We start from the raw sequence: 14,244 nt of genomic DNA on the forward strand, positions 1-14,244 counted from the left end.
CAGATTAAAGGTTAGCCTATTTAAAATGTAATAAGCAGTGTAACTATTTCAATTACTTTAGTAAAGTAATGTAACTGACTAGATTTGATTACTCTTTGATTACTTACATAAATTTGAAACTGTTAATCATGTTAAAAATGTTTAAAGCAGGCAGGGTTAACATTACTGTATAACTCAACACTGTCAGAGAATATAAACATAAACATTTTAAAATGACCCTTCATTAAAAAGATATCTTAGAAGATTTTATAAAATAAAAACACCACAACTTGAGAGTCTCAGTTTTATTTTGGTTAGTCTTTTCCAGTTCAGTTTCAACATGAGAGCTTGTGGGACTCGTGAAATTTGACATTTCTGGTGTTTGACACTGATTGCGCACACCTACAAAACATCCCGATGGACAGGGTATTGCATTACTTCTGATAAAATCTAGATTAATTTTAATGGCTTTGGCATTGGTAACATTCATGACGAGTTCATGAATTCAAGACGAGAATGAGCATGTGCAAGAACAGATTAAGGTCACCACTTAATAAATATTAAAATTTAGAACATTCAACCACGCCATGTGACGTCTTCAATAAGAAGAAGAATGACAAGGCAAGGAAGAAAACAAAGATGTAAAAACAAAAATCAAAGCTTCAGTATAGCGGTTCCCTCCACACGTGAATGACACCATAAAACCAAAGGCAACATCTACATTCAGAGAAAACGAATTATTAATAGAGAAGTACAATCTTCCCCTCCTACAGTGTAGTGATTTTAGGGGAAAAAAAGGTTCATTACCCACCTAATACACCTAAAAGATGCAAAGATAGAACATCAATACCCCTGAAAGGCAATGTTAAGAGGCCAGTGTATTTCCATTAAGTAACTATACATATATGTAGGCACATTTGACAAATGATGCTGAATCACACACATAGCATGGCTCAAAACAACCTACATATGCAACTACTGTGCACGTTCTAAATATAGGGAAATCACACAAGGCAGCAATACAATACAAGAGGGACAAAACAGTGTTGGCTACATCGGTAGAGGAAATGTAATTTACAGTAAAACAACATGCCCCTTTGATCATGGACACTTCTCATTTGGTAGTAGAATAAATATTTTATGCTATGGCTAATCCTCCAGGTGTTTACATTCTAACCCAAGACTGAAAGTAGAAAGCTTGAAGGAAAGAGTACAGACAATGTTAGGTCCCACATATGTAAGACGGTATGTTGTTTTAGACTAGTGTTTTTAAATAATCTTTTAATATTTTTTTTGTTTGTTTGTTTTATTTTTTTAAGTAATCTCTCCTAAACTAAATTGAGGCCTCTTTCTGACATGAGACACTTGTACATTCAAAAAAACATCCCCTCGGTTAAACACTGTGGAAGACCGGCGAGAAACTTCTCTCTGGTGCATTTGTATCTCAAGTCAGAAGAGGGGCCTTAGTTTGCCTTTAAATAGGGAGAGAGAGGAGGTACTCTGTTCAGAGGTCATGTTGATTTGGTCATGACACCGATTTTAACATCGAATCGTCCCTGGTAGCGATCCTTGTCGCTGTAATAAATGTTTTCCCCAAACACTTTGCACTCCACGCGGATCTCCGTGTTCGGGGTGATGTTGACGAACTGGACGGCCACCAGGGGCTGCAGGTAGTGAGAGTGCAGGAGCTTCCCGTAGTAGGGGTAATACTGAAGAGGAAAGCCTCCTCCGATACCGTAGTACTTCACTTCACCGAGCTTACCTTCATCCTCTTCTTTCTGTAGGTGTTTCAGAGAAGACCAGAGAATACATGCTGCCAGTCAGCAACCATTTTACTATTTTACAAAGCAATTGAGAGTATTCAGTCAAGCAGGGAAATGATCGCTCACCTTGTTTGTGCAGTGGATAGGAATCACGTTGGGCTGGACTTTGTGCTGCGCCTCTTCTGGAATGCTGTCGTTTGATGCTGGTGACTAAAAGAAAGAAAAATAAAGAACAAAAGAACATGAGACTTGCATGCAACATGATACAGGTTAAAAAATATGGTAAATTTTCTGCATTGTTCAATATTTATCAATAAAATGATCAAGAAATGATTAATAATAAAAAACTGTGTAAGAAAAATGATAAAATAATATAAAGTAAACAAATACAGCAACAAATAATAATATTTTATTACTAATATTATTATTATTATTAAATAAAACAAATACTTTTTAAGAAAAACAATACAACAAAGAATAATAAACAAATTCAACCACAATAACAAAAAATAGTATACATATACATAATAGTATGTTTCATTGTATTTATATTAGCATTTACATAATATTTTAAAAGACAAGAAACTTGCTGATGCATTATAAAAATTAACCTTACGTCAATTCATTCATAGGCTACAGAAATGCAAGATCCTGCAAACATTTTGTGAATATTTTTGTATGTATTTAACAAACCTTAGGTCTGAAGTTTACAATCCTGTTGAGCTTGACAATCAAGCAGGGCTTCCCCTCTGAGTATCCAAAATTACGATCTTCAACGCCAGAACAGGGTCCTAGAAAAGATTTCTGAAACTGGCATGCCTTTCTGACACCCATGTCACTTTCTAGATCACCTCTGTTCTTGTATTGCCCGGGTTGATCTGTCAAAATAGAAAACAATAAACATTATATATTGGTATATAATGTAAAGGTTTTATATATAATTATGATTTTCTAGTGGGACGTGAAAAAGAGATAAATGAAATTAAAAACAGTAAACAATATTTTATTTAGTTTGTGAATATTACAATTGTTAGGCTAATGAAACCTCGATCCTACTGGGAATATATCTATATTACTTTGGGACTCAAGTAACGGAAGACAAAGGTGTAATCTAGTACCTCCACACTCTTCAAACTTCTCTGGGTCCGCTTGTTTTTCTGTGTCATAAGATTCTAAGAATTCTTTCATGGCTTTGACGTATGTCCTGTAGGTATCATCATCTTCCGGACTGATGATCAGCTCAGCCTTGTCTGAACGGGGGTGGTGAGAGAGCCCTGTGCACAGATAAAATAACACAAATACCAATAATTCAGATATATTAGCATTCATTTCTTTGCTTTTTAGGAGACAGAGTTGTTCTCTCATTTGACTCGTATGTATTAAAATCTTGTCCCTAATTCTCCTGTGCAATATCAGCAATCATTGTGCAATTCTGAAGAATTCTGTCAAGTCTTGATAAAGTGTGCCTTCAGAAATTTCATAACTAACATCAGTTTAACCTCTAACAGCTGTTTAACCTCCCCGAAATGTTAAATGATTCATGCAAGAATTTCTTTGGCAAATCGCAAAAGAATGTTTCTAAATTTGGTGATCGAATGTGCATCTACTAAACTTTTTACAATCATATTAAGAGATAACAATCTACAATGTTATTTTTTCCTTTATTAAAATTAATAAGCAAAATAATGCAACCCTGTTATTTAATACTTTATGTAATTTTAGAATTGCATTAATCTTCACAAAGTAACTGCCTTTTATAATATGAAATTATGCGAAACAAAATTAGCAGTACGTAAAGGCTGGTGAGCTTCAAATCCATCTGACAAATGAACAAAGCTTATCTGAAGAAACTGGTTGATAACTGGTTCTGCATTGTAAATGAAATCAAATTCCCTCCTTTTTTTTTTTTTTACAAAATGACAAGTGACATACAGTATGTCCTGAAAACAGTTTGCAGAACACAAAGCTTGAACGATGGAATGACTCAGAGATGTAAATAAATCATAGAAGGACTGTGATTGTTAGAGGGAAAAAGAGATTGAATTCTGAAATACATGTTTTGAATCATCCTGATGCTTCCCATGATCAGTTTTCCTAAATAAGCCTTGCCAAGAGGAGAGGCATCAGTTCCTCTACAAAGTGCTTCATAGTTCTAATGTGTCTGGAAGGAATATGTTGGCATAGTCAGTCAGTTTCCCCTTAACTTCACATGCCTTCTGTTCTACCAAGAATATGTGAAATATATCAGCTGTGATGTAAAATGGTCAGATTATCAATCCCCAAAAGCCCAGTGCTCTCCTAGCCCTTGATCTGGCCTCTGAACCCACCAAATGTTTGTCAGACAGATCCAGCCCTTCAAGCCTCACTTTAAACTGCAAGAGGAACAGCAAATGTGACAGGAACAATGAGTCCAAGCCCTCATCTGGGAACCAGACGGGTTGGCAAAATCTATGACCTTAAGAACCCCCTGATATTGTATGTAGGCTAATGAAAGCAAAATTTGTTTTGGCTTTTAAAAAAATGATCTAGCAGAAAAATACATCATCACATAAAGAAATCACATATACAAATTGTTGTTCATTAAAATGTATCTTGCATGAAAATACCCAATTCACCACTGACCTCTGTTTAAAATCTGTTTAAAATGATGTTTAAATCTGTTTAAAATGATGCAAAACTCCCTGATTCAATAGGAGATACTTCAACATACAAACTATTTGTTTGTATATAAAACGTAATATTAAAATAAAAAAATTGGGGTAGAATTTTTTTTTTGTTTTTTTGTTTTTTATTTGCTAGTAAATTTGACAATTATTTAAAAAGAAAATGCAAGTTACGCATTGAATTAAACATGAACTTTTGGAGTAAAAAATTTAATTTAATAAAAAATAATAAAAAATGTTCTTCTTCTTTCTTTCTTTCTTTCTTTCTTTCTTTGTTTAATTGTACACTTCGTATTTAATTTGGCCCCATGCAGTTCCACTATGATCCCCTAGGGCTTTATAAAACCCCTTGATATTACTTCAACTTCAATTTACACTCACAATACATTTTATAAGAAAAATATAAAAGGCAGGACAGTCACCACAATAGAATTGTTACCTGGAGGAGCTACTCTGTCCTGCCAGGTGGGTTTGTAATCGCTCAGGGTGAGGAGGAGAACCTGGATAGTGCCGATGAAGATCCCAGCCAGAAAGCCATAAAAGACGAGATAGAAGAGGAAGATTTTTGCTGTGGAGAGAAAACAAAAAGAGACGGGACATATTTTAGTATGTGAAGACATTTTGAGTAGCAATTCTGATGTCATTACTGTATTTAATGATGATAGTTTTTTTTTTATTATAGATGTGCCTATTGATAATTTTAGATTTGAATTGATGCTTGAAAATTCTATGTAGTTAAGCAAGTGTGTTCTTTCCTTTGAGAAAAGACACTTCTAATCCTCAAATGTGTACCGGAAGAGTCTAGAAGTCTAATGATAAAACTTATATTTATACATATACATCACTAAATTGGTACATAAAAGAAAGTATTATTGGAAATGACTACTTGGAACAGTCTGATCGCACTGATGTTACGTCATCAAACAGACGAATCTGCTGACACCATACCAGCATACAGAGAAAATACAGAGGTGCCAGCATGGCAGGACATGATGAGTAATCTCAGTGTATCAAACATCAACAATGTGTAGGGGCATCGCAGAGCAGTAAAACCAGTATGGTCATATATTGTCATAGACACAATCAATAGATGCTTAGAAATGAAATGATATGAAGTAGAAAGCAGATTCAGTTACTTACCAAGCCAATGGAGTTAGACATTAGGCATCATTAGACACTGAAGGGATTAATTAGAAACTGTTGCTGCCTTAAATACATGACATCAGTATTAAGTGCAACCTTAGATGAAGCAGTCAGACCAAAAAGACTAGGCCTTTCACCTTGAGTCACCTTGAACAATGATGCATTTTTAACCCTTTCCAAGTGTATCACGTTAAAAATGACAAGTATGCTAATTAAATGATATGCTGATTGATTTCATGGCATCCACAGACATGAAACAATCAGCTTTTTTTTAAAAACACAAGCCTTTAACCATCTCGTTATTTGATTAATTATTTATTTCTGAGGAGGAAAATCATTTTTATTTAATTTCATTTTAGCATTGAGCAGCAAATATCGTACTCTTCAATAATCTGAAGCCGTGCTTTGTTGACCTTTTGCTCCTCCAGTGTATGAAATTCAGGCAGAGCATTCATTATATATTCATATATCTTAATATTTAGAAGAAAAAAAAATAGAACACAAAATACGTGTCTAAAGACTAAGTGATCTCAAAGAAACATGTAGGATAGAGACAAACAGCAACAAATAAGCCTACTTATTAAAAATGCTTCGAATCATCAGAACACATCCGTTACTACTGCAAATCGTGCGTTCAGCCTGAATATCGATATATGAAAGTCCGTGAGACGATTGCTGCAAAGTCAAATCATACAGGTTGCTTCGTGACCAGACTGGCAGTCTATCGGTACCTGCTGCTATAGAAACGGCGATGACGGGCATCACAGTGCTATCCAACGTGCTGAAATGTAGAAATACTGTCGATGCAACATCTATAATAGGTTATACTTACACCAACTACTACCGGTGCGTCCCAGAAATTCCTTCTTCTCTGAATTCCATACAAACTTCTTCCATCCTCCTTCATCTTTATTTTGAGCGGGCATGGTAAACTGTAAGGTTTGATTTTCCCCCTAGGCAGCGAATTCCCTCTTGTCTCCTTTCTTGCCTCCTTTGGAACACTACACCCCTTCCTGGAGCACTAATCCCACCGTGACATGGAGCCGTACCCGACTCTCTCCAAGGTGCCCCGCGTAATATATCCAGCGGAGCGCCCGGGTCCCGCCCACCGCGACCCAGCGCAAATCACAAACAGAACCTCCAGTTACGTAGCACGGTCGTGCAGCTCACGAAATTGGGGTGGGAATCACTTTACAATAGGGGTGCGTAAAAAGACGTAGAAGCCGCTGTGAAGGAGTGATGTAAAAGCCCATGACGCAAGAGCCGCGTTCAGCGCCAAAAAGTGGAGAAACGGATCTAGGATGCCTGTTTTTAGGATATTTAGACAGCTCAATCGAATGGATGGACATATGCCTGCGTGTCTTTACACTGGAAAATGTTTTCATCATTATGTAATAACAATGTGTGTCCTTCTAGCTATTAAACGTGTAATTTATACGTTTCAGCATGTTTTTTTTTATAGGCTAATTCATTTCAAGTTGTTACAAAAAGTGTAATTAATCTATTACTGCAGGCTGTCTTTTCAACACCACTCTTGAATATACAAGTTTTCAACTGCGCTGAAATGTATAACAATCTAAGGTATCTGAAATGAACAATAAAAAGCCAGTTAAACAGTTGTCAGAAGTGAAATATGAACTATATATACAGTTTTTCACAACATTTCTCCATGGAAACTGAAAAATGTAATATTGATATAAGATACAGGCACCGTTTTTGAGCTACTTAATGAGCACATTTGAACTTCATTAACTGTAAAAGTTAACTCCTGCTCACATGTCCTTACTTTCACTGAAGCATTGTATCACTCTCAAATCATGCTGGAAAACAAAACCGTACAGACTTGTTCACACAGCGTGAGTTCTGCTAATATTTAAGCTAAACATAGACATATCAAATGCTAAGAAAGTCTGAATTTCACATTAATTTTCAGTTTCTATCTATCTGTATATCTGTGTGTGTTTGTGTGTGTGCTATATGTATACTATGAGGAACAGTGAACACCATAAAACTGTTTAAAAATGTACATACAAAAGTGTAGGAATAAGAAATGTAGGATGATTCGAAAACATAGGAAAATTGGAAGAAAGGGCATGAACGTTTCTAGAAATTAGGTGATATTGATTGCTACACTCTTTTGCACCTTTACAAGTGCACAGAGGTGCATGAAGACCCACCCACCCACACACCCTTGAACAAGCACTGAACCACCTTGGAACAGTGTTTACATGTATACAGAGCGTAGAATCACAAATACAACACACAAAAGAGGCAGAGCAGTCAATGTCAAAAACTGAATTTTCAAGATCACATTTGTCAAACTCAAGGTGAGTTCATCAGGAGAAACTAAGTACTGAATCATTCTCTGACAGTCCACATTACAAGCCTGACAGACACAGATACAGAGTTTGGTTTCCCTAAGGTGTAACAAATAAGACATTGTGGTTTTACAGCTGATACCAAAAGTAAATATATATATATATATACTGCTCAGAAAAAAAATAAAGGGAACACTTAACACAATGTAACTCCAAAGTATTTAATAAGACTATTTCATTCATTCAGATCTAGGATGTGTTGCTTAAGTGTTCCCTTTATTTTTTTGAGCAGTATATATATATCACATACTTTCTTTGCCCTTCATCTAGTACAGATAGTCAGTGTAGGCCTGACATTGATCTACTTCACTTATATCCTGGAATAATCTAATTAAAATAGAAATACTTTAAAAGTTGTCCATGGGAAAAAGAAAGAAAGAAAAAGGACAGGAAGTTTCTTCTGGCTGGTGTCCCAACAAAGAGTTGTAGATCAGAAGATAAGACATCATCACACCAAACAATGACTTCCTCTTCCGATGTTCCAGGTGATATATCAGGTGATACTTTAGATTACTCCGAAAATATGTTTGCGGAATATAAAGCTTAATAGAGATACTACATATTTATTATTAACTGCTGTAATGTTTGAACCAATGAGGAATACAAACTGTTACCTTCAGCTAATTCAGATTTTGAAGTAAAATTATGCACATGGTAATTTTCAGCATCATTCAGCATATGTGAAAGTGATGAGACATGTGGCCAGTATGATGATACATTTATTCCATCCAAACTGCACACACACAGCAGTGAACACACACATTGCCAGAGCAGTGGGCAGCAATTTTTTTGGGGGGTGCACCTCAGTCGTAGCATTGAAGGTGTGAGAGAGCACTGTACAATCACTCCCCCTACCTACAATCCCTGCCAGTACAAGACTCAAACCCACAACCTTTGGGCTAGGTCATTAGGTCATGACTTCCCACAGTCTTATACACACACACAAACACACCCACCCTCTTTTGCTTTCAGAACTGCCTTAATTTCTTTGTGGCATAGATTCAATAATGTGTTGGAAACATTCCTCAGAGATTTTGGTCCATATTGACATGATAGCATCACGCAGTTGCTGCAGATTTGTCGGCTGCACATCCATGATGCGAATCTCCCGTTCCACCACATCCCAAAGCTGCTCTATTGGATTGAGATCTGGTGACTGTGAGGCCATTTGATTAAAGTGTCATGTAACTCATTGTCATGTTCAAGAAACCAGTCTGAGATAATTTGAGCTTTGTGACATGGTGCATTATCCTGCTGGAAGAAGCCATCAGAAGATGGGTACACTGTAGTCATAAAGGGATGGATATGATCAGCAACAATACTCAAGTAGGCTGTGCCGTTTAAACGATGCCCTATTGGTACCAAGGGGCCCAAAGTGTGGCAAGAAAATATCCCTCACACCATTACACCACCAACAGCACCCTGAACCGTTGAGACAAGGCAGGGTGGATCCATGCTTTCATGTTATTTATGCCAAATTCTGTCCCTACAATTTGAATATTGCAGCAGAAATTGAGACTAATCAGACCAGGCTACGCTTTTCAAATCTTCTATTGTCCAATTTTGGTGAGTCTGTGCAAATTGTATCCTCTGTTTCCTGTTCTTAGCTGACAGGAGCGGCACCCGATGTGGTCTTCTGCTGCTGTAGCTCATCTGCTTCAGGGTTCTACATGTAGAGATAGTATTGTGCATACCTTGGTTGTAACGAGAGGTTATCTGAGTTACTGTTGCCTTTCTGTCATCTCTTACCAGTCTGACCATTCTCCTCTGACCTCTGACATCAACAAGGCATTTTCCTCCACACAACTGCCGCTCACTGGATATTTTATTTTTTTCGGACCATTCTCTGTAAACCCTAGAGATGGTTGTGTGTGAAAATCCCAGTAGATCAGCAGTATTTGAAATACTCAGACCAGCCGGTCTGGCACCAACAACCGTTACACGTTCAAAGTCACTTAAATCCCCTTTCTTCCCCATTCTGATGCTCGGGTTTGAACTTCACAAGTCGTCTTCACCACATCTAGATGCCTAAATGCATTGAGTTGCTGCCATGTGATTGGCTGATTAGGAATTTGTGTTACCAAGCAATTGAACAGGTGTACCTAATAAAGTGGCCGATGAGTGTGTGTGTGATGAATAGGTGGCGTCAGAATGAGAGTTCAAACAGCTAAGGACCTGTTGTCCTCTCACATCACAAATCCACAGACATATTTGTTTAGAACTGTTTTGGAGTTCACTTGTAGTCCAAACTTATAAACAGTGCTTAATCTGTGCATATTCCTCTCCTGATTCAGACAAGACAACCCTTTCACTGCAAAAAGAAATATTATAGATACACATTGGTGAACAAGTGATGTAATGCTTGTAATTTGTAATTTCTCAAAATCTGTTCCACTGAAGAAATCTTTAATTTCGTAAGTTCCTGTATAACAATTGTATAATGAACATGTCAGCTAGTCATTACTGGAATACAAACTGAGACAAGTCTCTAAAAATCCTATCTTGGTTTATTTTTTTGGCCATAATGACCGACTTGACTGTATTATCCCTCACAAAGACTATCTTTGTTATATAATATCTCTAGGGGATCATCCACACCCTTTCTTGTGTATTTTGCTTAACAAGGAAGGCCATTAGTGCTTGTGCCAAATTCAAATGGACCCCTCACACACCCTCAACATGAATAAACATCTGTTTTAGAGCATGAAACAGTTTTCTTTCCATCAAATAATAAGTCTCGTCTGTTACCTCAGAAGACACTTGCTGAGTCACTGCCTCTGTTGCCATGGCAACTAACACAGCGGTATCTATGTGTGATAGACGTGGAATTTACAGGAGCACCCAGAAAGCTGCAAGAGACTCATCACAACACTTTTGATACTTTTCCCCTCCAGTCAGTCACCATATATAAGGATTCCACTTCATGACCTAATAGTTCCGTGCTATGTCTAAATGCAGGAGTGATTGATGCTAACAGTTTAATATAGAAATTAGTTACTTAGTGGATCAATACAGAGATGACATTTGTACTAATGCACACTAAGTTGCCTTTTGGTACATCTAGGTTTACAAGACACACTGATGGATACTTATTTTCTATTTTTAACAGACATGACACTCTGCCTCTAAGCACTTTCTGACATTTTAATTTAATTTAATTTAATTTAATTTAATTATATTTTTACACCCTAAGATGTTTTTCAGAAGGAAGAGTTCACCCAAAAATGAAAATCCCTCATGCCATCCAAGATGCAGATGAGTTTGTTTCTTCATTAGAACAGATTTGGAGAAATTTTGCATTCTGCTGTGAATGGGTGCCATTAGAATGAGAGTTCAAACAGCTGATACAAACATCACAATAATCCACATGACTCCAGTTCATCAGTTAACATTGTGTGAAATAAAAAACTGTGGGTTTGTAAGAAATAAATCCATAATTAAGACATTTCAACTTCCGTAATCCAAAATAAAGCTTTCTCGACTGAAAAAGTCCATCCCCTGTTGTCCCCTCACATTAAAATCTAGAACTGTTTAGGAATGTTTTCACATGAAAACCATGCTTGATCTGTGCAAATTTCTCTCCTGCTTCAGATAAGACAACATTTTTCACTGGAGAAAGCAATATTATGGATAGATAAGAAGCAATGGTTTGAAGTCAAATTTTTTTTTATTATAAACAAGCTTTCACTTAATAAGACGTTAACTGAAGGACCGATCGTTTTATCAGTGTTTGACAGAACTCTCATTCAGACAACATGCTAAATTTCTCCACATCTGTTCAAAAGAAGAAACAAACTCATATACGTCTCAGATGGCCTAAAAGTCAGCAAATATTCAGTTTTAGGAGAACTATTCCTTTAAGCTGTTTTTTTTTCAAAGGCTGATTTTAACTCAACCTCCAGAATGAAACAAAATTGTATATAAGACCAATGTGATATAAATATTGCACATTATTTTGATAATTAAAAATAATTACATAATGTGTAATACTACAAAAAAAGCGTTTATATTAAAAGCGGAAATTCATATATGACCTTTGTACTGTCCACCCACAAGAGCTGTTTTCACCACAGATTCTTAGATAGGTTTGTGGTGTACAAAAGCGGTTTGTATACAGTATACCGTAAAGCTGAGTCAAGGAGTATTAGCATGTGTTTAAGCAACATTTCCTGCATGATTTTAGAGATAATAGAACATCCGTTGTCGTCAAGGACACCACTACACATCAGTCCCCTACAAGGTAGCACTGTTGCAGTATTTACTGTTGTGGCCTGCCAATTATCAGCTGCCTCCTTATTGACTACAGCAATTCACTTCTGAGAATATCTGTGTGCGATTCCTTGGAAAGTTTGTGGGAAAATAAAGTTTAAATACTAACAGGACAGAATGTGACAGCAGGTATTTTCTAAATTTTCCAAAAGGTCAGTTCATAATTGACATTTGTGATTTTCATATAGAATCACAGCAAAAACTGTTGTTCATCTGCAACTAAAAAAGCAACGATATGCTATAAATATCTATAAAAATAAGTTTTCAGTCTAATGGTGAATTTGTCTCCTTATAGTAAATTACTACTGCAACATGTTCTCCTTGTCCTTGTTCTCCTCTAGGCCTATATTGAGCAGGTATGGGTTGAAAACATTCAAGGGAATTTATATATTTTCTAGCTGAGTGACCTCACTTGCAGGGCGTGTGTATGTTAAGGTGACCTTGTCCTAAAGGATTCCTGCAGCACTCCTGCTCACGCTCTCGTCATCTGCTGGTGGTTTCTGGTCACTGCATCCATCACTGGACCGAATGTCTATTGCAAAAGCAACTTTATGATACCAGAGTAATTAGGTATGAGAGATTTGGCTATGAGTGATCAGCAACCTCGGGAGGAATAGAACTTAGTCAGGGCAGACACCAAACTGATTTTTACCTGGATGGATGAAAACAATGCTATGAGGATGTACAGACTTTACCATGGCATGTGCTGTATAAAGGTCCTAAATTGCAAGTAGGTTTTTCAAAACGTACAGCTTTCAAAAGTTTTATGGAGGGTTAAAAGTATTGGGAAAATGTTTCATCAGCAACAGCTGGTTTGTTGTTACACATCAGTACAGTCTCTTGAACACACTATTCCTCATAGTCTATTCATTCCTATAAAAAAGAAAATACTGTTTTTTTTTTTATTAAAATTTTTTTTCTGAACATTTAGATATTAAAATAGGACTACATATTGTTTTGGTAGCAACATTCTTTTAAAACAACACCAATGTAATGGAATTGTATTGTAAACTGTAAAATGACTGTAAAAACTATTCAAAAAGAAATAAACCGGCAGATGAAAATGCAAATATGCATAAATATTTTATCAGGTAGACATTACATTTTCAAAACTCCTTGTCCTTAATCCTGATCCAGTAAATTACAAACAACTGTGTTATGGGGCCTTTGATTATTGTGGCGGATAATGGGGGCCTTGGAGTCAAAAAGTCAAATAGAACTACTGTTCTATCAATCTCATGATGGCTCAGTTTAGAATAGAATAGAATAGAATAGAATAGAATAGAATAGAATAGAATAGAATAGAATAGAATAGAATTAGGTTTTACTCACCAAGTTTGTGCAAACACACAAGGAATTTGTTGTGGTTTTTCAGGAGCTCTTGGTACAATAAGTTGGAGTTAACTCTGCAGGATACCAGCCCTCGGGGACCGAGTTTGGAAACCCGTTTTAGATAATTGGACAAGAATTAAGGGTATCTTATGAGGAACTTTATACAGAAAATGCTTACCAAGTAAGCTACCTTTGGTTTCACACAGCCTGTCTCATCCAAGACATCAGTGAATTCACCTTTTCCATTCACCTCTGCAGGGGAAGTTTTTTTTCTTCCTCATTTCATTCTCTCTTTCTGCCGCTGCTTCCTTTAAAATTATTTCCCTGGTCTCTATGGAAAGTAGCAGCGTGGACGTTCTGCAAAATATCTACTTTTGTGTTTCCTGCCAGGTTTAAAATGACCTAAAGTAAATAACTGTATTTTCATTTTTATGTGATTTGTCACTTTAAATGCGATTTCGCCGTCAAGTTAAGTTTGCATGAGTCATAACATAATCCCAAAATAATGAGGTTTACATAAGCTCTTCTCCCCAGTGACATGAGCAAGGGAAAGCTAATTTATTCATATCAATCTTATGGCTTTATGTTTCTGTTACATCACATTCACACTTGTTCTTATTTTACAGATATGTCTACATTTTGAGTCTATGTATTTTATTAGGATGAGTTGCTCTCTTGTCTTTACTGCTGTGAGATCGGGTGACACTTATCTAGTGT

At 36.4% G+C, this 14,244-nt stretch overlaps 1 protein-coding gene and 1 long non-coding RNA gene across 2 annotated transcripts; both read right to left on the bottom strand.

Moving 5' to 3' along the window:
- Window positions 1–269: 269 nt before the first annotated feature.
- On the bottom strand, window positions 270–6,611 carry LOC132142309 (sodium/potassium-transporting ATPase subunit beta-233-like). The gene is made up of 6 exons (XM_059552095.1): window positions 6,381–6,611; window positions 4,845–4,973; window positions 2,861–3,016; window positions 2,436–2,620; window positions 1,869–1,952; window positions 270–1,757 (listed from the first exon to the last, which is right to left on the bottom strand). The coding sequence occupies exons 1-6, from the start codon at window positions 6,472–6,474 to the stop codon at window positions 1,491–1,493; spliced, it is 915 nt and encodes a 304-aa protein (XP_059408078.1). The 5' UTR covers window positions 6,475–6,611; the 3' UTR covers window positions 270–1,490.
- A 5,390-nt stretch (window positions 6,612–12,001) lies between these two features.
- On the bottom strand, window positions 12,002–13,777 carry LOC132141844 (uncharacterized). The gene is made up of 3 exons (XR_009433936.1): window positions 13,706–13,777; window positions 13,528–13,575; window positions 12,002–12,742 (listed from the first exon to the last, which is right to left on the bottom strand). It is a non-coding gene; the product is annotated as an uncharacterized LOC132141844 (long non-coding RNA).
- Window positions 13,778–14,244: the final 467 nt, after the last annotated feature.

Source organism: Carassius carassius, chromosome 6, assembly GCF_963082965.1.
Source record: "Carassius carassius chromosome 6, fCarCar2.1, whole genome shotgun sequence".
Lineage (NCBI taxonomy): Eukaryota > Metazoa > Chordata > Actinopteri > Cypriniformes > Cyprinidae > Carassius > Carassius carassius.

Excerpts from the sequence above, each read along its gene's own strand:
- LOC132142309 (XM_059552095.1), bottom strand. The coding sequence starts at position 6,474 with ATGCCCGCTCAAAATAAAGATGAAGGAGGATGGAAGAAGTTTGTATGG. Across the intron at positions 1,953-2,435 it reads TTGTAAACTTCAGACCTAAG|TCACCAGCATCAAACGACAG; the intron begins GTTTGTTAAATA and ends TCTTTCTTTTAG. Across the intron at positions 1,758-1,868 it reads CTATCCACTGCACAAACAAG|AAAGAAGAGGATGAAGGTAA; the intron begins GTGAGCGATCAT and ends AAACACCTACAG.